Here is a 25,614-nt window from a genome sequence, read left to right on the forward strand (position 1 = left end):
TTACAGCTTCTCTGCGCAGCTCCAAAGGCACACTTTGATGACATACAGTGTCCTCCCAGACAAGCCAGCTGCTCTCCATACATGCAGAGCACTCGCTTGTCTAATGCCTGCTCCAGGCATCCCCAAGTGCCCTGGATCTCAGCTCAGAAACAGCCCAGCACTGGCATCACTGCCAAAGCCTGCAGGACACAGTCCTGCTTCTGCACATATCCAAGTCACTTGTCTCAGGCTGGGCAGCTTTGGGCTCTGTCAACTTTGGGCTAATGTCCTCTCCTTATATGAAGGTCATGAACACAGCCAGTACAGGTAGGAGCAGGGCTTGGATGGAATCTAGGCCTCCCGCCCCAGTCGGGCACCCTACCAATAGGCACATTTTCTCTATAGCACACACATCCCCCAAGAGGTTTTCTAGCTGTGGTGGACTCCCCTATGTGGGTCTGGGTCTCAGCATCCCACTGTCTGGTTGGCAGAAGACCCCAAATCCCCCAGGAGCCTGGAACAGAGACCTGTAAGACACAGAGCCAGGCAGGATCAAGCCTTCATGGATGCAAACCTAGAAAATAGAACTAAAATACTTTAACAGGACCTGCTTGCTTGCCTCCCTGCAGTTCAGGCACTGCCTGCCTTTCCTGAGGGAAAAGTGCTCTTGCCTTAGTCCAGCTATGGTTTCAGGACTGCTGCTTCAAAACTCAACACCACCTCTGAACAAAAGAACAGCCAGGCTTTTGCTGAAGAGCAGCCTGAAACTGACCCATCTCTCTCCAGATCCCACATCTTTAACGGCACAAGCCAGTCATCTGTTTACCTTCCCTTCTGGCAGTGATGCTCCATGCTATTTACTCCCACAGCACATGTTTAGTGTACTCAGACAGTACACTCACTTCTGAGCTAGACATGCTAGTGGGCACCTACACCCTTCCTGCCCCAGCCCAGCAGCCATCTCCCGCCTGCACAGGGGATGTGGGGCAGAGGGTCTCCTGACTACCACAAATGCCATCCTCACCTCTCAGCTGCCAGAGGAGCACTCTTTTCTGGTCTGCTTGACAGAGCAAGGGTTGCAATGACAGACACCCACCCCCCCCACACCCCCCCCATCACTGCACCAACAGGAGCCCTGACCTGTGTCACTGCTTTGTGCGCAGCTCGCACCTAAGCAACCAGCAGCCACACCAGGGGAAGCAGATGCAACCTTCCATGGACACCCCAAGTAGATACTAAGCACCAACCACTACCAACCAAGGGCTGGGACACATTTCTGAGCTGGAGACCCATCCCTTCTCTTCACAATAGCAACCTAAACCTGACTGTGCCCTGCTAGGAGGGAGATCTGACAGCTTTAACTATCCCACTCCAGGGAGGGGACCCCACTTCCAACCACTGACTGCAGCCTCTGTCCCACAATTTTATAGAGCCAGGCCCTACCTGGGATGGCAGCCAGAAAACACAGCACCTCCTGCACTCTTCTCCAGGAGCTCTCACCCCTAGGACTGCTATTCCCCCTGAGCACAAGCTCTGCCAACCCCATCCAGCTCCCCCAGCCCTTCACAGACCCCACACTTACAGCCAGTACTTGCAGAGCCTCTGCCCAGCAGATCCCAGCAGATCCTGCAAACCATTCTCCCATGGCAGAGCCTCTCCAGAGAGAAGGAAAGCTCTCACCTGCCTGCAGTTCGCTCCTGCAGGCAGAACAGCAGCTGGGTTAGCTCAACACTGAGTGGGGCAGAACAATAGCCCCAAGGTGCAGTACCATGAGGGCATGCAGTCCCACATGAAATTTATACAGCCACATGGGCGTTCCCTGGGACCAGCAATCCTGTTGTCTGTAGCAGCTGGGCTGTGGTGCCCACTGAACTCAGGCAGTCCCACTGTGGGTCCTTTGGGTGCTTTTCAAAGTACTCTCAATCCTGTTGATATTTCCAGCATTGGAAGAGTAACCTGCTCAGAGCTGGGCAGTGGTATCCTGTGGTACAGGAGAGACCTGCCTCCAGATCCACCCCTCCAGCCTTTTACAACTGGTAGCAAAGGGGAAAGATCTGATTCCTCCATCGCAGTCTCAACAGAGCAGCTCTACAAGGCTACAGGCTGAGGTTCAAGTCACTCTGCAGGAGGCAAACAGCAGTTTGGGGACAGGGTCTTCTCCCCAGGGGAGTCTGGAGCCAGCTGTACTGATCCAGAGCACAGAAGGTGATAGGGAGGGTCCTCAGATGCCACTGGGAAGGGCTGGTTTGATGGGGATAGAAGCAGTCTGCCATGGGACATGCGTAGCTGGCAATTAGAGGAGTGAACCTCAGGGAATGCCTACAGCAAGGGTGCCAGGCAGGAACACAGAGCCGTTCCCAAAGCAGGTGGTGTGATGTGGATCATGGGTGCTACACCAGGGACCCTTCATTCCCAGTGCAGGTTGGAGGGAGAGGACCCTGTACCAGGCAGGGGCACATGACAGGGATGCTGTGACCATAGTGCCAGATAGGATGGGCACTTCCTCTCCATGGTGCCAGGGCACCAGCAGGAAATAGCATGATTCAATCCCGCCAGCAGCAATAACAATGTGTCTCCTACAGGAGATGAGCAGCTTCCTCTTCAGATAGGAGAGGGCAGAGGGCTCATGGCTCCTCATCATCAGTCTCTCCTGCTTTCCTCTCACCCTTTTCTTCCATCACTGCTGCTGTTCTCTTCCTCCTTGCAAAGGGATCTCTGCTCCCAGATCAAGACAGGGTAAGACCAGCAATGAAGCCACTATATGAAGGGACCAGGAGGCTTACATCCCTTTAGCATTCATGGAACCCGAAGTGGCCCAGTTGTTAATATGGGAACCCCTGCCTGTGGAGGAGCTTGGCAATAATGGGATAAACAGGTCAAGAACTGTGGGATTGATATTCCAGCTATCCCTGGGAGCAGAGGGAGTTCAGCAGCCCAGCCAGAGCTAGGAGTCCTCAGCCCTCTGAGTCCAGGAAGGGGCTTCCTCCACACTGCTGCGTGCATACATTCCAAGTGTGTGTTCTTTGCTGGTTTGGTATTTTTTACTTTAAAACAGGCATTGGGTTTGGGCAGTGCTTTGTCCCTAACAAGGCAGCCCCTGCCTGTGTTCCCCACTGGCTGAAGTGAAGGCACCTGAGGCAGAGCTGGAGGCTCCCCAGGAACACTGGGTTGAGCAGTGGGGGCTGTCAACAGGCAGGGGCAGGCAGCTGCCTGCACAGCACAACCGAGAAGAGAGTGGTGGGAAGCTAAAGGAGCAACTCAACACACACACCGCTGCTCCCCAGGCACAGAGAAAGAGACCTGAAACTAGCACAGGGATAACACGGGGTCTGGAGTCTGCTCTCTTAGAACCAGACTGCAGGAGCTGGGTGTGTTCAGTCTAGAGCAGAGCAGACAAAGGGGATCTCATTAATGAAGACCAGTACCTGAAAGGTGGGTGCCAGGAGGATGGTGCCAGACTCTTTTCAGTGGTGCCCAGGGACACGACAAGGAGCATAAACTGATACAGAAGTTTCACCTCAACATTAGGAAGAACAACTTCCTTTGAGGGTGGCAGAGCCCTGGAACAGGCTGCCCAAGGGGGTTGTGGAGTCTCCCTCTTTGAGACATTCAAAACCCTCCTGGTTCCTGTGTGACCTTCTCTAGGCAGCCCTGCCTTAGCAGGGGGTTGAACTGGATGATATCCAGAGGTTCCTTCCATCCCTGATGATTCTGTGATTCAGTGATACACAGAATCATAGAATTATTTGGGTTGGAATGGACCTTCAAAGCTCATCTAGTCCCATGCCCTGCAGGGAGCAGGGACACCTTAATCCAGACCAAGCTGCCCAGAGCCACGCGCAACCTGGCTTGGGATGTCTCCAGGGATGAGGCATCCACCACCTCTCTGGGCAACCTGAGCCAACGTTTTACCACCCCAATGTATAAAATTTCTTCCTCACATCCAGCCTGAATCTTCCCTCTGTCAGGTTAAAGCCATTCCCCCTTGTCCTGTCCCTACAGGCCCTTGTCCAAAGCCCCTCTCCAAGTCTCTTGTATCCCCTTTAGGCACTGGAGCTGCTCTAAGGTCTCCCCTTAAGGATCCTTCTCTTCTCCAGGCTGAACCAGCCCAGCTCTCTCAGCCTGGCTCCAGAAAAAGTGATAATGGGGTTTATTTTCCTCACCGAACCACCCCGGTGGAACCGCAGGCCCGGGCACTCTTCGCCGTGCTCCGCCGCACTCCTGGGGGCTGCCTGGGCCCTCTGGGGAGCGAGGGAGCCGGTTTGGCGGTGGGCAGGCCTCGGTGCGGCGCGCCCTCTGCCGGCCGCGCGGGGCTCCCCGCAGCCCCCGTCTCCTGAGGCGGTGGCTGAGGTGTGGGGCAGCCTTCGGTGGGACCTGATTTACTGTTGACTTCAAAAGCTGGTTTTTTTGGTGGGTTTTGTTGGGGTTTTTGTTTGTTTGTTTGTTTGGTTGGTTGGTTGGTTGGTTGGTAGGAGAGTAAAAAAACTAAACATCATAATTCTGACTGTTCCCCAGCAGGAGAAAACGAAGATCAGAGTTAGCCTGGTGCGAATCACCCATTGACTACCCAGCAGGGGCCTGGCTGAGGAGCTCCCTCAGTCAGAGAATCACAGGATCCCAGACTGGTTTGGGTTGGAAAGGACCTTAAAGCTCATCCAGTTCCAACCCCCTACCACAGGCAGGGACACCTTCCACTAGAGCAGTTAAAACAAAGCCAAACCAAAGACGCTGCAGCATCCTTCACTGTCAGTGGTGGGCTGAGCCACGGTGTTCGAGAGATGATGGTGACACTACCGGAGATCCGAGGACACCTTTAGTTTTGCAGCTCACCACAAAGCCTCCCTAGCTCTAAAAGTACCCAAAACCACATCTCCTTCAGAGCACTGCCTGTCTGAAGCACCTCTGGGATGTGAGTACACATGGTCCTTGTGCAGCTGAGAAAGCACACGAGGATTTATCCTTCCTTGCAGAAGCAGCCCTGACATTTACCTCACCCACCTGCTGAAACAGGATCCCAGGCATCAACCTCCAGGCAGCTTTTCTTGGCAAGTTCAAGAACCATCCCTCAGGAACATAGAATGGTTTGAACTGGAAGGGACCTTGAAACTCATCCAGTTCCAACCCCCCTGCCACAGGCAGGGACACCTTCCACTAGACCAGGTTGCTCCAAGCCCCGTCCAACCTGGCCTTGAACACTGCCAGGGATGGGGCAGCCACAGCTTCTCTGGGCAACCTGTGCCAGGGCCTCAGCACCCTCACAGGGAAGAACTTCTTCCTTATGTCCCAGCAAACATAGGCTGGTGTTTGCCAGCTTCTTCACCACCAGCTCCTATCAGCCATCCCTGCACCACGACATGTGAAAACATAATAGATCTTGGCCTTCATAATTTTCTTTATTTTTGTCATCTTTCTGGGGTGCCTTTCCAAAGCTTTTGCTGGCTTTCTCCACAAATAGGAGAGGGGAGGGATGCCTACTGAAAATATGTGCATCTACATGCGCGTAGGAGGTAGATGAGAATATCCCAGTGCTGGGAGATGGAGCTTTCTGAGAAAGCAGTCAGCACCCAAAACATCATGAGAAACCTGAAGGGGCTGACCCCAGCATAAGAGATGCTCGTGTGGTCTCAGCACCAGACATGCCTAGAAGAGAGCTCCCAGGGCAGGTCTGAACCCACCATTCATCCGTCTACCTGCGAGAGCCTCAGAGCCACAGAGCCACCGGGGACACACATATGGCGAGGCCCCGATATGCATAGTCCAGAAGCCAACTTTCCCCCAGGATCCAGAGCAAAGCTGTAACTGTCTCTCTGACTTCAACCCCACTGCCTTTCCAAGCCCTTTTCACCAGCTGCCTGCAGCTAAGTACAGCCTGTGGTCTGAGGTAGGTATCAGACCAATTGGGCTCACAGCCACATCCCAAGTGTCCTCAGCACCCTCCCTCTCCAACTAACCTGCCACAGGTTCCATTTACCTTCAGGTCAGCCTTGCTGCGGGGCAGCAGATGCTAGGAGAAGGCGAGGTGAGAGGCGCTCAGGTGGCTTCTTCAGGAATCTTTGGCTTCCTCAGGGCTGTGAGGAACAGCTCTGTTTGGCTGTGGGGAGGATCACAGCTCTAGGATCTGGGGTACTTATAAAACCAAAGCCCCCAGCATGCTCACATCCATCCTGGCTGTTCTGCAGGAATCCCCAGGAGCAGCAGCCTGGCCACACAGGGAATCCCACAGCCGTGTTTGCTCCTCCAGGCAAAAGCAGGGAAATCCAAAGCATGAAGGGAGTTGTGGATCACCACACCCAGCTCCTGCTGACCCAAAGATCCCACTTGATCTTGTCTGTCCTCAGCTAGCCCATGCTGCAGCTTGTTCCAGGGTGCAAGGAGAGCCTCCCAGGCAGCCTGGCGTGGTGGCACAGCCACTGGAGAAGTGTGCCCAGCTCTGCAGGGAGCCCGGGGACACTCACCACCGGCTGATGGCGAGGAGTCAGTGGAGAGCTGAGAGGCTGGCCCCACATGTGCTGGAGGGATGCAGCACGAAGCACAAAGGCTTTCCCATCCTGGCTGCTCTGCCCTGGAATGCAGCATGAGAACCACTGCCCAGCACAAATCTGTTCCTCATTATCCACCCCAGCTGCCAACTTATCCCAGCTCCATCACCAGCCACTCGCTGCACAGCCCCAGACAGCTTGTATCGCATCAGCAGAGCAACTTCTGCATGGCTTCACCAGGCAGTGCAGCAGGGCAGGCCAAGGCCAGGCTGGCTCCCACTCCTCCAGAGGTAATGCTGGAGTCAAAATCAGAGCCTCATATAACCACAGCCTGGTTTGGGTTAGAAAGGTCCTTAAAGCTCATCCAGTTGCATCCCGACATGAGCACGAACACCTTCCACTATGCCACGTTGCTCCAAGCCCCATTCAACATAGCCTTAAACACTGCTAGGTATAAGGCAGACACAGCTTCTCTGGACAACCTGTGCCAGGGCCTCAGAACCCTCACAGTGAAGAATTTCTTCCTTATATCTAACCTAAATCTCCCCTCCTTGAACCCATTCCCCCTTGTGCTGTCACTACAGTCCCTGGTGAAGAGTCCCTGTCCAGCATCCTTGTAGGGCCCCTTCAGATACTGGAAGGATGCTATGAGGTCTCTGTGCAGCCTTCTCTTCTCCAGGCTCATTCCCTCCACTAATAGGCAGAGGAGGCTTCCAGTGAAAGCAGGGATGGCTGCTTCATGTGAGAAGATCAAGAAGCCAAATGCAGAAGGATTGACAAGAGATGCTAGTGTGATGCATGTGACTCAGGTGAGACAGATGCATGAACAGTTGAGCAGGAGCAAAGAACAAACTGATATGTCTCCAAAATATGCTTACCACATACTAGACCAAACAACTTTCCAGAATTTTCCTGCGTTTGTCTTCCCGCTGTTCTCCATGAAAACGAGAGTGTGGTCAAAGCCCTTGCCATGCTTTGTGCTTGCTAGTGCCTAGGACCAAGTGGGAGGTGGGAAGCTGGGCTCCCATTCACCAGCTTCCCACTGCTTGTGCATGTATAGGCCATTGTGAAAACATCACGCAAGGGCATCAGAAGTGCTCCAGAAATAGAGCAGAATGAAAAAGCACACGAGACTGCCCATGAGTCAACATCACCATGCTGCAATGGAGAATGTGAAGCTAGCAGGTTCAAAGAAATGATTATCCTCTTGACTTTGTACCTGTGGGACACAACTGGGTATTAGCTCCACAAGAAGATGGATAGCTATATCTACATTTACATCTACATCTACATCAGGGACTGTAGTGATAGGAGTAATTGGCTTAAACTTAAACAGGGGAAGTTCAGTTTAGATAAAAGGAAAAAGTTCTTTACTGTGAGGGTGGTGAGGCACTGGCACAGGTTGCCCAGAGCAGTCTTGAATGCTCTATCCCTGGCAGTGTTCAAAGCCAGGTTGGACAGAGCCTTGGGTAGCTCATGCATGGTCTAGTGTAAGGTGTCTCTGCCCATGGCAGTGGGGGTAGAACAGGATGATCTTAAGGACCTTTCCAACCATAACTATGCTATGATTCTATGATCTACATCTACACCTGCATTAGAGACAACCAGATTTAAGAAGACAAGGCAAAGAGAGGAACTACCTACAAGGGGGCACAGAGAAACCAGAGCCCAACTCTTTCTCAGAAACACACTTGGAAGAGCAAGAGGCAACAGGGACAAACTGCACCAGGGGAAATGCTTGCTGGACAGCCCTGGGTTCAGCAGTAGCAGTCATTTTTCTCCTTCTTAGTAGCTGGTACAGTGCTGTGTTTTTGACTTTCAGCCTGGGAACAACGCTGCTAACACCGATGTTTTTAGGTGTTGCTCAGTAATGTTTACTCTGACCAAGAACTTTCTGAGTCTCATGCTCTGCCAGGTAGGAGGGGAAGTCAGGAGGAAGCAGACAGGACCCCTCACCCAAACTAGCCAAAGGGGTATTCCATGCCACAGTACATCATGTCCAGTATATAAAATGGGGGGAGTCACCTGGAAGACCCAGGTCGTTGTTCGGACTGGGCTGGGTATTGGTTGGTGGGTGATCAGCAGTTGTTTTCTCTCCCATTGTTATTCCCCTTATCATTATTATTATTGGTAGTATCAGTAGTGGTTTTGTGTTATACTTCAGTTACCAGACTGTTCTTACCTCAACCCGTGGGAGTTACATTCTTTCTGTTCTCATCCCCATCCCTCTGGGAGTGGGGGAAGGAAGAAGGGCAGGAGTGAGCATTTGGCTGCATGTTTCTGAATGACTGGCTGTGAAGGAAAAAATAATTCTGCAAAAGAGTGGTGTAGCCATGGTGCGGCTCTGGGACAGGAGGTGGTGACATTTCTACCTTCAGGAATTTTTCAAACCCAATGGGACAGGGCTCTGAGCTACCTGCTGTAGTTTTGCCGCCAGCCCTGTGTGGAGCCAGGGTTGGACCACAGACTTCCTGAGCCCCTACCAGCCTAGAATCCACCTGATGCTCTAACACATGTTGTGCAGTGGTGAGGTGGCAATTTAAAGATGACTGCACAATGCTGTTGCTTACCTGACTTCAGAGATGGCCAACACGAAGCTGTCGCCCACAGCTTGGCTCTTCCATCCAGCTGATGCCCCTGTTACCAGAACCGCCTTACATCCCCTGCTGACTTTACAAGTACTGGTACCATGGACAAACTGGAGGAGCTGAGCATTGGAGCTGTGGAGGAACTGTGCAGATTTAATTGCAGGCTCTAAGGAGAAGCCGGCATGCAAAATGACAGGTCTGCGATAGCCAGGGATGGAGTTGCTTATAGTAACAGTGAGAGGGTTGCAAGTTCTGGGTTACATGAGAAGCAGCTCCTTTGGTTATGCTTTTCTCTCTTCTGGAGGAACAGAGGTTTGGGCTCATGTGTTCGTGGTTTGTCATGGTTCGTGTGTTTTTCCACTGAAGCACTTGAGTATTTTTAGGCTGAAAGAGATGGCTCTGTGCTAAGCTGGAAGGATCACAGCAGCCCTGTGCAGGCACAATGCTGCTGCTATCTCCCTGTAAAGTGAAATACAGAGAATGGAGTATGAGAATGAAAACTGACAGAACCCCGTGGGGAAAGGTGTAGTAGGAACCACCATCTCTGGCCACAGCAAGGCTGGGGCTGAGGATGGGAACAGGGGGTTCCAAGCTGCTGGCTAGTGGCCTGCACACACATTAGCTGCTAGGTTCAGATAACTGTGTAGAACAGCATCAACCAGTCCCAGTGTTTCCTGAAGCTGAGATGACTACTTTTCTGAGGGGCTGAATGCCAGAGACTCACCACTTCCAGGAAAACAACCTGGTCAACACAACCTGGTGCACTGCCAAGGCAATCGTCTCTGCAGGGAATACTGGCACTGAGGTCCAGCACACAGAGCATAGCTTGGCCAGCATTGCTAGTCAGTGGAACGCAAGGCAGCAGCTTCCAGAGGGACCAGTGCAAAGCTCTGAGTGCTAGTAGCCTTATAGAGACCTTGCCAAAAAGGACCTGTGGGTGATGGTAGATGCTAGATTGAACACAAACCACACATCTTGAACACAAACCACGCACCTACCTTGTGAATCAAGTCTCCCTGAGGAGAAGCGAAGCCAGCAGATGGAACGAAGTGCAATGCCACCACATTGCACATCCAATGCAGGATGCTCTGAAACAGACCCATTTGAACCACATGTTTGGCAAAGGTAGAGGAAGTATGGACATGGGATGATGTGGGCTCCCGTCACTCTGGTGCTGTGTACAACACTGGAGTTGTAGTGCCCTGCTGGCCTCTTGCTGGCTGCTCCCCACAGCCTGGCCTAATAACAGCTACAGGCAAGCTTCTGTTTGGAAAGAATTTCACATTTTCCACAAACATCCTCAAAACTAGGAAACCCAGTTAGGCACAGTGAGTCTGAGAGGGGGCTGTGGCCTCAGGCGGAGAGGAATAGAGGGAGAACCAAATCAGAATCTGCAGCAACCAGGACATGCAGAGGTTCCCAGAAAGCAGAGAAATCAGACCACGATATCTGCTCCAACTCAGCTTTATTGAACATTACAAAATACTCTGCATATATTTTCACATTAAAACAATATTCTTGCAAATAAGAGATTAAGTCTTGAGTCATCCAGGGTGCCCATGGCTACAGAAAACACTGACTCAGCTAGGGATTTAGTATGGCCCAATATCAGCAATCAAAACCAGAATAAGGCATACCAGAAATGCAAAACTATATAAAAACCTTTTAAAAACTTCATGCTCATCCAGTGGAACAGGTACCAAGCACAATAATAGCCTTTGTTGAGCCTTGCTGACAGCACCAGGGGGTACCACCAGCTTGCCTGCTCCACACTGGGCTCACTCACCCAGTACATCCAAGTATCCCCAAGTGTCACCTGCTGTCCCAGCACACCCCTGTAGCTGGAACAGGCAGTTATTTACCTGCTCTGGGGCATTACCAGCCCAAATCCCCATTCTTCCTTCAGAGGAGCCAGTACCCAGCTTCTGTGCTGAGCTTTTGCATGCAGAGCAGCTTTTGGGGAGCAATTCTTGGTCTTTGGGGTGACACCAGGGCTGTTGCCACCGTATCTTACCAGCCTCTCAGGAGGGCCCAAGGGTGGCTGGGAGGTGGTGGCAACAGACCTTGAAGATGCACTTGGTTCTCACCTATCACCCCTGTTGCTGATGTACATTCATATCTGCTGCTTCTTCAATCCTTGCCCCATGACCAGCTCTACCAGCTGATGAGCCCCAGGCAACTGGAGAGACTGGGATGTGGGCAGGATGAATACCAAGGTTGCTATACAGGGCAGCTGCCCCCTACCAGTCTGAAAGCTGAACATGGCATTTTTGGGAACACATCCAGGCCACAGGCATGAGGCTGGCACAGCAGGTTGGCTGCTGGAGGGGCCCTAGCATACAGGTTCACTAGTCGAGCTCCTCGTGGAGGCAGAGCCCAGAAGAGCTGCACCCAGTCCTGAGAAGGTCATGTCCTTGCCTCTGTGATACCTCCATAACCCAGGAACGCAGAGCTGCCATGGCAAGAAGCCCATCTCTGACCTTCCAGGTGCATCCATGCATGCTGTGAGGAGCCAGCACTGTAGCCACTTTAAAGTCAACAGCCCACCACTGGGTGTGAATGGGCTGCACGTACCAGCACAGCTCCCAGGGCTCTCCCCAGAGGTCTACTCACAGCAGGTTGGAAATCAGCTCCACCATGCTTCTACACCCGTGAGCAGCCGCAACCCATTAACCAGCACCCACACACCCCAGGGCAGCACAGCCACTACAGGATAGAGTCCCCTTGGGATCCCAGCCCTGGGAGGAACATCTCTGCCCTCCCAGCTGCAGAGATACATATCCTGAGAGGAAAAATGAGGTTTGGGGTCTGGGTGAATGGAGGCTGGTACCTGCTGTTGCAGCAGAAATCCCAGTTATCGACTAGTTTGTATCAGTAAGTGCATAGGCAAAGCCCACCCTGCAGTGCAGCTCTGGGAGGAGTAGTGGATTCTTCTGCCACTCCTGGTTTATGGAGATACACAAGCTTTACAACTCAAGACAGCAGAATGGCCACAGCCCTCATTCCTTTCACCATCCACAGTGTGCCCTCAGAGGTGGCTCACTCAGTTGAGCATCAGCCCCCTGGGCTCCGTGGTTGGCAGCACCCTGCCCTGCTTCTCTGTGGCCATAAAAGGCTGCATTTCCTGCTGCTCTGCACCACTGGGGTTGCTGTCACTCTGTGACCGCCCATTCTTAGAGACATGGCTGGGGAACTGGAAGCAGGAGCTCTGCTCCAGCATGACTTGGCTCGCAGACTGGAGTTGCTCCTCCAGAACAGGGCAGGCAAACCTCTTGTGCTGAGGTCCACTCTCGATGCCTGGCGGGGAAGCAATGCTCTCCAGGGAGGAGATGCTTTGGTTCCACGCCTTCTGCATATCCACTGGCACGATTTTGGTGGTCTCCGAGGAGATGTAAACAGCCAGACCAGCCTGGTCTCCTTTCCATGGCAGCTCCTTCTCTGCCAAGGTGGGTGACGGAGGGATGATGCAGGGGCTGGGGCAGACATACAGGCTGTCTGGGGGTGCAGAAGGAGTGACAGTGAGATTTTGCACAGCTCTTGGTTCCTCCTCAGGCTCTGCAAGTATTGCAGAACCAACCACTACCAAATGGTCAGCTGGCCCAGGCATGCAGGAGCCATCAGGGAGGTTCTGCCATGACTCCAGAGCCACAGAGAACAGGGATTCTCCCATTCATGCTCTGCTGACTTTGGGTTTGCCCAGGCCAAAGCAATTTAGTGGCCCAGGAAGGACAAGTTACCTTAATGGCAGCTGCCCTGGCATGGGAGCACCAGTGCCTACCAGAAGCTGTCTTTCCCTGCAGGACATCATCGGTGGCTCGAGCAATGAACACAATCCCTTCATCATCTTCTCTCTCCGTCTCTGAGCCATCGCTCTCCTCCTCCTCGGAGCTGATCATCACCAGGACAGGAGCTGCAGCCAGATGGAGGGAGTTGCTTTGGAGGCTGGAGCACCGTGTAGGGGAGGACTGCACCCATGGGAGAAGGACTTGGTGCTAGTACAACCACTTGTGCTGTTGTGCCACCATGCTGGCAGTAGGAAGGCACAGGGGGCTGCTCCCATCCTATCCTATCCCATCTCACGCCACCCCACCCCACCAGGTCCCCATGCAGGACTTGCAGACCTTGCCTGCCACCCGCCTCACCAGCATCCTGCCAGGGGACATTTCTGTGCATCTTGTCATTGGGAGCCTCTCTCGTCACAGAGATGTTCTTCTGTGAAGGAAGAGGGACCATCTGGGACCTGCCCAAGCAAACCCCTAACCCCAGCCCAGATGGCCCTGCAAGATAGGGTAACCCCAGGGACCCAGCTTCCCACCCCAGCCAGATTCCTAGCCCTTAGGCATTGCATCTTCATAGCCCTCCAACAAACAGCTCAGTTTCAATGGCTTCAAAACCTCCAAATGAGAGAAGATACCTAAGGCTCAATTTAAGCCACGGGGCCTGGATCTGCAGTGATGTCCAGGCTACTTTATGCTGAGTGCTCTTGGAAAACAAATATGGGGCTTCCTCAGGGCTTGGGACTGCTTTGCCCAGGGAAAAGCCACACCACAGCAGTGCTGGGATGGTGAGGACACATGGACATGTAACACCCACGTGCTCACAAAGAGCATATGACAGGCTGAGAGAGCTGGGCTTCTTCAGCCCAGAGAAGGCTCCGAGGAGACCTTAGAGCAGCTCCAGTGCCTAAAGGGGCCACAAGAAACCTGGAGAGGGGCTTTGGACAAGGGTCTGTAGGGACAGAACAAGGGGGAATGGCTTTAACCTGACAGAGGGGAGATTGGCTGCTCCATCCCTGGCAGTGTTCAAGGTCAGGTTGGACAGGGCTTGGAGCAACGTGGTGTAGTGGAAGATGTCCCTGTCCATGGCAGGGGGTTGGAACTGGATGAGCTTTAAGCTCCCTTCCAACTCAAATGAGGCTGTGATTCTGTGATATGCAGGACTAAAATGAGATTAGCAGCTTTCCCCACTGTTTCTGCAGCTGCTGATGCCCTTCAGCACCTCACCTACACCCCACTGTCTGCATCCTGGGGGAGGCCAAATCTCAGAGCTAGGAAAGGAGCAGGACGCTGTGGAGTGCTTGCCTTTTTCCTGCCCTTTTCCTTCAGCCTGGCCTTACTCTTGGAGAAGCAGATGTTGTGCTTTGTGGACTTGAAGGTCTCCAGGCGCCTCCTCATGTTCTGACGGAAGATTTCTTTGTCTTGGCGCTCTTGTTTATCTGGAGAGATGAAGTGACGGCTGTAGCTGGCCTTGTACTGGCCGAGGGAGAGGCAAAGAGACACAGGGTGAGCAGCTGGCCCCACAGAGCATCCTCCATCCCTGCTCCTCTTGTGGGTGCTGCTACCCTCAGGGTCAGCTGCACGCCACGGCGAAGGAGCACTCACCCGCCGGCGTGGCTTGTACAGGTTCCCTCGCAGCACGTGGTGCATGGCAGCATCCTCCTTGTCCCGCCGGCTCCGCACAGTGTCAATCACCTGCATGTCCAGGCACGCACCACTCCCACTCTCCCTCCTGGGGGGAGATGGAGGTGGAGATAGAGGTGGAGCGGAGATGGAGATTGAGGTTGAAATGAAGGTGGAGATAGATGGAGTTGGTGGGACTGGGCTACATGCCCCCATCCTATCAGCCCTCTGCCAGCCCTGGCACAACACATCCCCACGTAAAAGGGAAGATGCAGGAGTCCAGCGAGGTCTGCCCAGGGGCTTGGGGGGATGCTTGTACTCACAGGAGGTTTGTGACTGATGACTCCGAAATGGACGTGCGGCTGGGCATTGAGGGCAGTGCCAGCTTGGCAGCAGAGAATGCATGTCCACCCTGGGAGATGAGAGGGCAAAGCTGGCAGCAGAGCAGCAAGGACCTCACTGGTCTGGGGGTTCCCCACTGCCTGTCCTGCGGGTACATGTGTAGCCATACATGATGGAGCCACCACCCCAGGCCACCAGCTCCTGTTGGGGCCATCCCACCACCCGGTCCCCCCCATATGCCCCTGGTGGGGAAGCTGATAGCAACATGGATGTTCAGCTTGATACCTGGTCAACAAAGCTGATAGCATCACGGATGTTTAGCTTGTAGTAAACATCCCAGATCTCATCCCGCAGCCTGTAGGCAGATTTCCGCATCAGGAGCTGGCTCAGGTACTTCTTGTCAAACTGTTCCCACCTGCCATAAGATGAAGACATGGGTGATTAGCGCTCAGGGGTACCACAGCTAGGGACCCCTGCCCTGTAAGGTTGACTTGTTCAAAGCATGCTGAAAGCAGGCTGCACACACAGGACCTGGCTCTGCCCAGGGACACACTGCCAGGGAGAACAGCAGCACAGGGGACATGCTGACCCTTCATCTCTGTCCAAGGGGAAGTCAGAGACAAGTGGGTCTGTGGGAGTGGAACTGGGGCCAACAGCTGCCCAGCTGGAGCCCTTCCCCTCCAGGAAACAGGCTTTTCTCAACCTGTTCCTGTTGCTGTGCTGCAGATAAACACTGCCCAGGACTTAACAGGGCCAGTCCCTCCTCAGTACCCAGCTCCCCACCCATGGAGAGTCACTGGGCCATAGCCCCATGCCCCATGCCCCATCCCTAGCAGTGTTCAAGGCCAGGCTGGACAGGACTTGAAGCAACCGGGTCTAGTAGATGGTTCCTGCCCACGGCAGGAACTGGATGACCTTTAAAGTCTCTTCCAACCCAAACCATTCTATGACTGCCACCACCACAGACACCCCATGCCTCCCCAGTAGCTCCAGCACAGGCAAGCAATGCCAGCTCCTGCAGCATCCCTAGGTCCACCTGCCTGACCTCTCTCTAGGGTGCTTTAGATACTTCGGTCTGCTGTATAATAGGAGGCAGATGGTCCCTTTCCAGATGGACTGATTGAAGGACATACAGCCTTCTTTGTCCTACTGCCCTGCCTACAGCCAGGCTGTCCTGCAATGTCCCCATGACTGGCATTATGTCCCTCTTCCACCTGATGGCCGGCAGAGGATCCTGGGTAAGATACTCACTTGTCCCGCCAGTAATGGTAGCCATGGTGCCCCACAATATCCTCCACTGCTGCCATGATGTGGTCAAAGGCCTTGAGTGAGGAGAAGAGGGTGAAAGCAGTGACAAGGCTGCAGGTGCCCCAGGAGTGCTGACGCAGCACAGGGAGCCAGGCAGCCTTCACTACCACCACCTACGTGCTCATGCAGCTCCTCATTCAGCGTGGGCTTGTGGTGGTCACTGCGCTTCACCTTCAGCCACGTCACCAGGGGTTTGATGGTGAGGCCCTGGAATGCAGGAAAAGGCAAGGGAAAGACTGGGAGGGCAAGAGGGTGAGTGGCTGGGGCAAGGGAAGCAGAAGTGGCAAGAAGTCCCTAAACCATGTCACTAAGGGACATGGATTAGTGGCAGTCCTGGGGTAAAGGTTGGACTTGATGATCTTAAAGGTCTTTTCCAACTCAGTTGATTTTATGATTCTATGAAGTGACTGGGAACAGCAGCTATGCCAGCAGCACATACCCCTACCAACCCGAGCCTCTGTGCCTGGACCTCGGTGATGCTCCCATGTCCAAGGCAGCAACCATGTTGTACCCCGTCAAGTCCCCTTTCCCCTATGATCGCATCCATCCACCCTTTGTCTCCCCTTCCCAGGGTGGAGGGACTGCAGAGCCAGGGGCCATCAGCAGCATTGTAAAGAGAACATTCTCAACACACTGTTGCTGTTGTTGGAGCCAACCCCAGAACAAGAAGCCAATGGGGAAACAGTGTGGAGCATGGCCCCACTATTGCAACAGTCACCACCATGGCCCTCCACACCAGCCTGGTGATGGATGAAGTCAAGAGGCACTGAGAACCAAAGAAGTACTGGCCCCAAGCACATGGCCCCAAGCACCCGCCTGGCACCCCAGGCCACCTCTGGGGCAAGAAGGCAGCACTGGAGAAGGGCACACTGCCCATCCTCACCTGCACAATGACAGTGAAGAACACCACCACAATGGTCGTTGCCACAAAATAGTCCTTGGCTTTCACCTTTGTCCTGTCCAGCAGGATGACCAGGGCAAAGGCCACGGCCCCGCGGAGGCCACCATATGACATGACCACTTGGTCTATCCTGTCCAGAGGAATGAGGCGGAAGCGGTTGAGCACACAGGTCTGCAGGACAACACCTAGGAAAGGAGAAGGAGAGCCTGGGATGCTGGCAGGGATGCTGGGATGCTCCTGGAGATGGGGCAAACCACAGCCCGGAACCATGGCTGGCCTCATATCCCACCATTTCTTGGGGAATGCCACTTTTTGATATGAAAAGAGCTGGGTTTTTATTGGCCAGAGGCACTGAGGGGCAGACTTACCCACAGCTCTGAAGAGCAGGATATAGAACAGGGTGCCCAGCACCAGTGCTGTGTCCCATGCCCATTTGGAGGTGTCCACTGCCGAGATGCCCAGAAACATGAAGATGATGGTTTCTGAGCTGCTGGCCAGTGTCTTCATGGTGTACTTGACTGTGGTGCGGGACTTCTGGGAGATATTGGCTTCTACATACTTCTTGCAGCAGATCCCACAGAAGGTGACTCTGCAGAGGGGCAGGAGTTGGCATGACCTTGCGGTGGGATAAGGAGTGGGTCTGCTCACCACTTCTTGATGCTCAGCACTTCACCCCTAATTTCCTGGACCCCCCACTCCATGGGATGCCCCAGAACTCACGCCAGGATGGAGGAGAGTGAGACCATCTCAGCAACAAGGTATGCAACATAGGCCAGGAGGAAAACGAAGAGTGGCTCGATGATGCGCACGTGCTTGGTGAACCGTGTGATCAGGGCCAGGAGGAAGGCAAAGAGCAGCCCCACAGCCGTGCCCCCCAGGCTCACCAGGAAGAAGGAAGCTGGTGGGGGGAGAAGACTCATCTGCACTATAAGCAATTGAGCCCAGCTCCTGTGCCCCCATGACCACACCATGCTGGGCTGGCCCTTGTGCTCCCACCCAGCTCCCCACCAAAGCGTCCCATGATGACAGCCAGGATGTGTAGATGAGGCCCTTAGTGATACGGTTCATTGGTGGCCCTGGCAGTGCTGGGAAATGGTTGGACTTGATGATCTTGAAGGTTTTTTTCCAACCTGGTTGATTCTATGATTATGATTTTATTATTCTGATTATGTGACAACTGGGATGGAGATGACAGAGCTGTGGTGCTCACTGCCACAGAGCAGGACAGCACCTATGCTTTCCTCCAGCACTACCACACTGGTGGAGAAGATGGAGGGGCTGGTGGGGCACATACTTACCTACCCCCTTCACGTAGTCTGTGGCACGGATATGCTCTGGGCCCAGCTCCACAAAAGAGTTGAAGACCTTGTACAGCACCTGCAGGCAAGGCAAATGCCTTGGGGAAGGCAGGGTATTATCCTGCCTTGAAAGGGACAGCACCCATGGGCAGGATGGACCCTGCAGAAGAGGTTTCACCCACCCCAAATCTGCCAGGCAACACAGCTCATCTCAACAGGCAAAGTCCCACAGGGACAGGAGAGAAAAAAGGCCAAGAGAGCATAGGGATGCCCCCAGCTGGGGATGTCACCTGCATCCTCTGCCTATCCTGGGGGGCTCCAGCACTCTGGCCCAAACCTGGTTCCACGTTAGGGTCCCCCAAGCTCCAACTCACCACAGTGACAGCATCATTCAGGAGAGACTCGCCAAACACGATGATGAAGAGGGTCTCATTTACATGGACCTCTTCAAAGACAGCCAGCACTGCCACAGGGTCCACAGCTGAGATGAGGCTGCCAAAGAGCAGGAAATCCATCAACCCAGCTTCAACACCTGGATCTGCTAGGACAGAAGGACCAAGTTCAGGCAGACCATCTGCCCCAGAGTCCCTCTCATCAGCCTGAAACAAGCCAATCCCTCATCTGCTCCTGGTCATCTGGCTGCAGCATCCCACCTTGGGATGCAATGGGCTGAGCCTTGGAGTGCTCCCAGATGTCTGGGGTCTCCCAAGCAAAGCACATTCTTGCTGCAACATGAGGGCAGCAGGGCTTGGATGTCCCCCTTGCACCCAGGTGCATTGCTGCCCCTTCAGTAGGTATAGACCAAAGGAGGCTTAGCAGCCCCACCTCAGGTCCAGGCATCAAGTGGTTCCTGAGGACTCAGTAGAGCTCAAAACACAGCCCAGGCCCCCAAAGGCCAGTAGCTCAAGCAAAGGACAGGGAACACAGCAGTGAGCCAGCAGAGCTAGTCAAACTCTGGGACAAAAATAGCAAAGACATGAGTCACCCAGTGCCAAGGCAGACCCATTTGTCCTGCATGCTTGACAGTCTTGCCAGAGCACTGTTCCTGGGATGCCAGGACCCCGCTCCTGCTATAATTCCTGGGAGTCCATGGCAGGGCCAGGCAGTGGACTCTGAACCTGGGGGTACTTTGCACCTCCAACTTATCTTTTGGGTTGTGTGATGGCAATGGTTGGTTGGGTTGGGGATGTGGTCTAAGCTGAACAGCCCTGTGCACCCACCCATAACCCCGGCCCGATGCAGCCCCCAGAGTGCAGTGCCAGTGGTGAAGGAGTTCCAGAGGGTCCCCACCACCGCGTAGGTGAGGATGGCACCGATGTTGTCGAAGAACAGTCGGCTGGGCATGAAGTAGCCTGAGTCAAGCACGATGGGGGGCAGAAGGAAGAGGAAGAACATGTTGGGCTCCAGCTGGTACTCAGCTTTCTTTGCCACAGCCAACACAATGCCCCCCAGGCCCAGCCCCAGCAGGATGAGGAGGCAGCTCTCCGGCACGATGGACGTCACCTTCCTTGACAGGTGGAAAACTAGAAGGAAAGGAGGAATGAGAGCATCAGCTAAACAGACAGAGCATCTCAGATCCACAAGCTCCACAGAAGGCTTGGTTGACACATAACAGACGCCAGGGAGGACAAGGGAGCGCTTAAGGCAGCTTTGTGGCCATGTGTGCACAGACCTTCCAGCTAGCTCCCAGGTCAGGATTTCAGGTACCTGACCTTTTGGGAATTTCCTTTCCTCCTCAGCCACTGTCTATCAAGCCAAGCAGCCAGGAATTTTGCTTTGCTTGGCCTCTGGTATTTGCCCTTAACGACTCAAAGCAGCCAGCAAGCATGTTCACAGTGTCACAAGCAATGCTGGCTGCTGTTTGAGACGTCCTGGTTCACCGGGACACATTACCCCACTCAGAGATGAGGATGCTCAGCCCTGGTGATGAGGTGACCTTGTTTGCAGCCATCTGAGCAAGCAGGGGGAGCAGCATGCAAAACACTGCAGCACTAGGCAGTCTCCATGCCCTCAGCACCAGCTAAACTACGTGCATGCAAAAACCAGGCACAAAGGAGCTGCAAATCTAGAGATCAGTTTATTCCCTATGAGGTTTGGACCAAATCTTAAGATGCCACAGATCAGGATATATTTTTAAAGCCTGCTGGTTATGTTCGGTATTCATCCATCAGCAATGTGGCAGTGAGCCTGCAGCTCAGGCACAAGCCAGTAAAACGTCACACCAGACAGCACAGGGCACTCGTTCCTCCAGGCAGCCTTGTCCCCAAGACCAGGGCATCCCGTGTAATCACAAATCATTCCAGCTTTCTGGTGGGCAAGCCCCCACCCCTGAGGATTTCTCCAGCCTAGAGTAGGGTGGTGTATTTTTGGTACCCCTCAAAGGGCAGTGCTTGGGGCAAGGCTGTTAAGGGTCACAGTGGTTTTGCTCCCCTCATTGTTGAGTTCTGCATTCATCCAGCCCACCTCTCTAGCTTGACTTGGTCATCAGATGAAGAAACTTCCTTTTGGGCATTGGGTTCTGGAGCCACCTCTGTCCTTGAGCAGCCAGCAGGTACAACGGACAACATGGCAGCCTCTGAGCCATCACATGGCTGCAAGCCCAGCCCTGCTGCCAACCCAAAACCCAGTCCCTAAAGCCCTTTAGCTGGATTAGAGATGCCTGTTGCTTGCGCCAAGTCATCCTGCCAGAAGGAAAGCTGTGCTGTGGTCACACACCAACCCGAGGTCACTTGGCTTCTTTCCTCCTTAGGAACCCCCATGGACACACCTTAAGTTCTGCTTAGGCCAGGGTCCTGTCTCCAGTGCCGTAGACCTGGAGAGGAGCCCAGGAACAAGCAGCACTTCATCATCAGGTTTCCATGCCCTTGACTTTTCCCTTTGAATCTGCCCCACCCCTGCTCTATCCTTTCTGGGGCAGGTCCCAGAGTCCCTGAGATGCAGACACCCTGGAAACTGAGGCCATCACCTCCTGTTCTTCCTTTCTTCTTTCCTAACATCCCTTAGTTGATTTGCTTTCCTTTGCTGCAGCTGAGCACTGAATAAGAGGAGATAACTCAACCTCAGAGATCTGATTCTTAACTAGAGACAACACCTTTGAGCCCACCACCAAATGTGCAGGCTAAGGGTTGCTTTTCCTCCTGCTGAGACCTTCCCAGTGACCGGCACTGCTCCTTGGCATGGTGAGCCATGTCCGTGCTGTCCTGGTGAGCTCCAGCACTGCTTCCCTGCCATAACACACCAGGAACACTGCCTCAGCCATGAGGAGAGGGGCAACCACCTGAAGGGGAAAGAGCTGCAGAGCACCCATGGCCAAGCCTCCATCATGGCTCTGTGGTTGTCTGCAGAGCCTAGGGCATCCTATTTGCCCCCATCTGCTTTCATGTGATCCAGCCATGGAGGCAGGAGCAATATGGACACTACAGCCTTCCCATCCCACTCACAGGCCGGAGAAGGGCTGGCTGAGCTCCAGCCCAGCGGAATTCCCGCTAAATGACTGCAGAAGCTGTGGCAAAGCCCTGTTCACCCCACATAAGCCAGGCAAAGGCAGCGCTGGTGGGTACATGGTGCCTGTAGCATGCTGCAAAATCACTTCCCGCCCACAGAAACACAGCTCCCAAGTTTTCCAGAAAGGAACAAGGCGTCCGGCCTCTTTCTGCACGCTTGGGATCATTGCCAAGATCCCTGCTCCAGCAACCCATATGCACTTTCCATGCTGCAGAGATATGCCCTGCCTGGCTGGAAAGATTTGAGAGAGCCCACAGAGATGCTATGGGGACATGGCTCCTGGCTGTCATCCATCATTCCTTCCCCCAAGCCAAAAACTTGGGCAAAGAAGGGAGCAGCATCGATGGGAAAGACCTTGCTTGTTCACAAAGCCCCTGGCTGAGGAGGAATGCTGCCATCCTCCCAAGTGAATAACAGCACACGAGCTCCTTTGTGCCGCGGGAAGCAGTCAGCAGGGACAGATAGAACAAGCTCTAATTTTACACACACTAGTCAAGGATTTCAGTATTAAAGGTTCCCACAGCAACAGTAACTTAGCCACATGTGAATTAACTTCAGAGCCATAATCTACTCTCAGGCATTTATAATAAATGATTTGCCATTGGCAAGACTCGGATTCAAAACCTGCCTCTGCTCCTCTGATGCTGGGGGAATGGCGAAACACCTAAACCAAGACATGAGCACCAGGGGACAGAGGTGATGGTGCAAAGGGAGAGGGTTGTGACCCATGGGGTGCTGCTGGGTGGAAAAAGTTGCCACCACTGCACTTAAATTCAATGGCAGTTCAGCCCTTGACTTCAAGGGTAACCAAATTCTGACCAAGGAACATCATCGGGTGTTCAAGGCCAGGTTGGACAGGGCTTGGAGCAACATGGTGTAGTGGAAGGTGTCCCTGCCCATGGCAGAGGGCTGGAAATGGATGAGCTTTAAGGTCCCTTCCAACACAAACCAGTCTGGGATTCTATGATTCTGACAAAGTCCTGCCAAAGGGGCAACTGTGGGAGCATGTCTGGGGCAATGCTGATCACCCCTCTCCCCACACCTGTTCAAGAAGACCTGTGCTCTGACCAGGGATGGAAAAGGCAGCAAAGCCTGGATGATGCCTCACTGTGCAGGAAGGCAACACCCAAGCCAGTTTCTCCCTGCCCCGGATGTTTGCTGGCTTGGGGCACCCTGGCATCGTGACTGCCTTGGAGAACAGAGACCACAGTGTCATTTCCCCATCACCCAGGCGCAGGGCCGCTTCCTCCTCTGCAGTCACAGGGCTGTGAGCTGGCAGCCCAGTGCTATAACTCCAATGGCTCCTCTGCATCAGCCTATGCCCAGTGTCCATGGTGCTGCAGCCGGTGCTGCCCCTCTGCTCCAAAGCATCCTTCACCCCTGGCTCCACCTTGTCTGGCCTCCTGTGTGCCCTGGGGACCATGTGTGCCACCTCCAGGGTCACCAGCTGCATGGTCCCATGTCAAGGAGCATGAGATCCTGAGGCCATGTGGATGTGGAGTGACCTACTGGATGGGACTGCTTGCAGTCCTGCCCCCAGGTGTGGATGTTGCTCCTAGCTCCAGGCTCCCAGTATCCATTGGACTCACTGGATGTACTGAGCCAGGCAGCCCAGAGCTACTGACCACCAGGGTTGTGTCTCCCAGATGACAGTGGCCATCAGCTTGCCTCAGGCCTGGAAGAGCATGGCGGGGTTGGGGACTTGGGAATGGCCCCAGCTTGCTCCCGCACAGCATCCTGGATAGGACGAGGCAAGGGTGATGATGGGAGCACATCAAGGAAAACCCACACAGGGAGCCGCTCCAGGGAGGTGCTTGAGAGAATCAAATAAAAGCCACTGAAAGGAATCGCCTCTCTCATCTTTTGCAGGTAGGAGAGACGCACTCAGCAGCCGGAGGTGGCAGAGCTGAAGACAGAGGGTTACATTTTTAAGCCTACGACGTCCTTTAATTCATTCCTCGTGATGCTATAGATCTCCCTTGTGAGAAGGCGAGAAAGGAGAGAAGCACGAGCTCCATGGCCATGGGTTCAGTGATCCTTGGAGATAGGCAGAGACCAGCTGGTGCTCACAGCAGAGGCTGAATGCTGCATACTGAGACCTATTGCTGGTCCCTCACTGCTCAGACTCTCCCCCACCTAACTCTGAACCCACACTTCTTGAGCCATCTCCAAACTATGAGGATGCCTGTGCCCCCTGCCACAGGGGCTGTGCCCACAGTGTGACCTCCGAGGAGGAAACAAACCTGCCTCAAGGACATGGCCTCATCCCCTGGGCCCAGCACAGGGGCACTATTGGGGATCAGCCCTCTGGGGACCCTGGTCAGCACCCATACATGGGCATCCCCTCCCCAGCACCCAGGGTGCGGGGGAGGGCACAGCCCTGCAGCACCTCACCCACCTCCTCCTTGCACCTTCCTCCTCCTCCTTGCCTCCGCCCTGGCTCCGTGGTCCGGTGCTGGGGAGCACAAGAGTCTGAGGCCATGTGAATGTGGAGTGACCCACAGCAGGGGATCACAGGCACGAACCCATCTCCAGGCTGCTGGGGCCACGTCTTGCCCAACACCTGCACCACTGGGTGTACTTCCTGGGGCTGGGGGGGCTACCAAGCAGTCTCCAGCCCAGCTGATAGCATGCGCTGTGCCAGCCTCCGGGGCACGGGACACCTTTTGGGGGCATCTCTGCTCAGCTCTTCTCATGAGCCCTCCCTCTGTGCCCACCCATCCATCCGTCAATTGCAGGGAAAACAGGCCCAGGCCCCTGTGTTGTTCCGCTGGCTGTGCCTTCACTTCGTCCCAGGGAAGGGGATAGGGGATGAGCCATGGGGTCGTACCGGGCACGCAGCCCTGGGAGGCAGTGGCACCCTCACTTCGCATACAGGGATGTCGTACCCCACCCTACCCTCTCCGCGATGGGCGCAGCAGCTCCCCGTGCCCCGGGGGACGGGAGCTGGGGAAGCGGTGACGGGGGACAGGACACACGGACACTCACCGATCTTGGCTAGGCTGGCCACTAGGATCCAGGCGGCCACCAGGCAGGGCGCCTGCACTTCCTGCCACTGCCACCGCAGCAGCTCAACGCTCGCCGGGGCGGCGGGACTAGGGGAGGCCGTCTGCGGCTGCATGGCCGCATCCCTCCGCGCCGTTCCTGCCGCTCCTCGCCGCTCTGCCGCGGTACCGGCCCTTGCCGCGTCACGCGCACATCCGCGCCGGGCCGGCCCCCTCCGCCACCGGCTCCGCCAGCCCCTCCCTCCCGCCAACCCTCTCGGTATTGCCGGGAGCCCCGGTACTGGCTTGCACACCCCGCGCACTCTGCTCCGCCGCGCCCCGACTGCGCCAGTCCCGCTCCCCTCCAGTGTCCCTGCACCACCTCCGCTGTTACGCTGCCACACCTCGGCCCCCTGAGCCAAATCCGGTTCCACCCCCCTATCAGCCTGGTGCCGCTGGGGTCGCGGTACCCCCCTACCCCATGCCAAACCCCTGCCCTACTCCTCCCTGCAACTTCTCTGGTGCCACCTGCATCACTCTGGTGTCCCCTGCCCTGCTCCTCCCTGATACCATACCCGTGCCTCCTGCATCACCTCAGTGCCCCGTGTCCTCCACTGGCACCCATGCTCTGCCCAAGTCCCCTCACCCTGGTTCAGTCCTCCTGCACCCATCATGTTCTCAATCTCCTCAGTCCCCCTCCTGCTGCCAACCAAGACCACCCATTCCTGCCCCAGCCGCTGCCTGAGCACTAGTCTGGAAGCATTCCAAAGGGGTCCCGCTTCCCTCCTCAGCCCCTCTTAGACACCCCTAAAAGCTCCCACTTGCCCACCAA

The 25,614-nt window shown here is 54.7% G+C and overlaps 1 protein-coding gene across 6 annotated transcripts; it reads right to left on the reverse strand.

Annotated features, from left to right (window-relative positions):
- Nucleotides 1-10,494: 10,494 nt before the first annotated feature.
- On the reverse strand, nucleotides 10,495-24,972 carry SLC9A5 (solute carrier family 9 member A5). 6 transcript variants are annotated; one of them, XM_062621177.1, is made up of 16 exons: nucleotides 24,787-24,972; nucleotides 19,515-19,817; nucleotides 18,669-18,832; nucleotides 18,295-18,373; nucleotides 17,717-17,894; nucleotides 17,365-17,585; nucleotides 16,979-17,181; nucleotides 16,213-16,302; nucleotides 16,039-16,109; nucleotides 15,073-15,202; nucleotides 14,769-14,857; nucleotides 14,428-14,554; nucleotides 14,128-14,298; nucleotides 13,189-13,258; nucleotides 12,825-12,956; nucleotides 10,495-12,601 (listed from the first exon to the last, which is right to left on the reverse strand). In XM_062621177.1, the coding sequence occupies exons 1-16, from the start codon at nucleotides 24,917-24,919 to the stop codon at nucleotides 12,090-12,092; spliced, it is 2,673 nt and encodes an 890-aa protein (XP_062477161.1). In that variant the 5' UTR covers nucleotides 24,920-24,972; the 3' UTR covers nucleotides 10,495-12,089. The 6 variants fall into 6 exon arrangements, with proteins under 6 accessions (XP_062477161.1, XP_062477163.1, XP_062477160.1 ...); XM_062621179.1 differs by having other exon boundaries at nucleotides 10,495-12,541; nucleotides 13,168-13,258; XM_062621176.1 differs by having other exon boundaries at nucleotides 13,168-13,258.
- Between the last annotated feature and the right edge of the window lie 642 nt (nucleotides 24,973-25,614).

The sequence above is a fragment of the Pezoporus occidentalis genome, unplaced genomic scaffold (genome assembly GCF_034315485.1).
Source record: "Pezoporus occidentalis ecotype Australia unplaced genomic scaffold, CSIRO_AGI_Poc_V1 ctg229, whole genome shotgun sequence".
Taxonomy (NCBI): domain Eukaryota; kingdom Metazoa; phylum Chordata; class Aves; order Psittaciformes; family Psittacidae; genus Pezoporus; species Pezoporus occidentalis.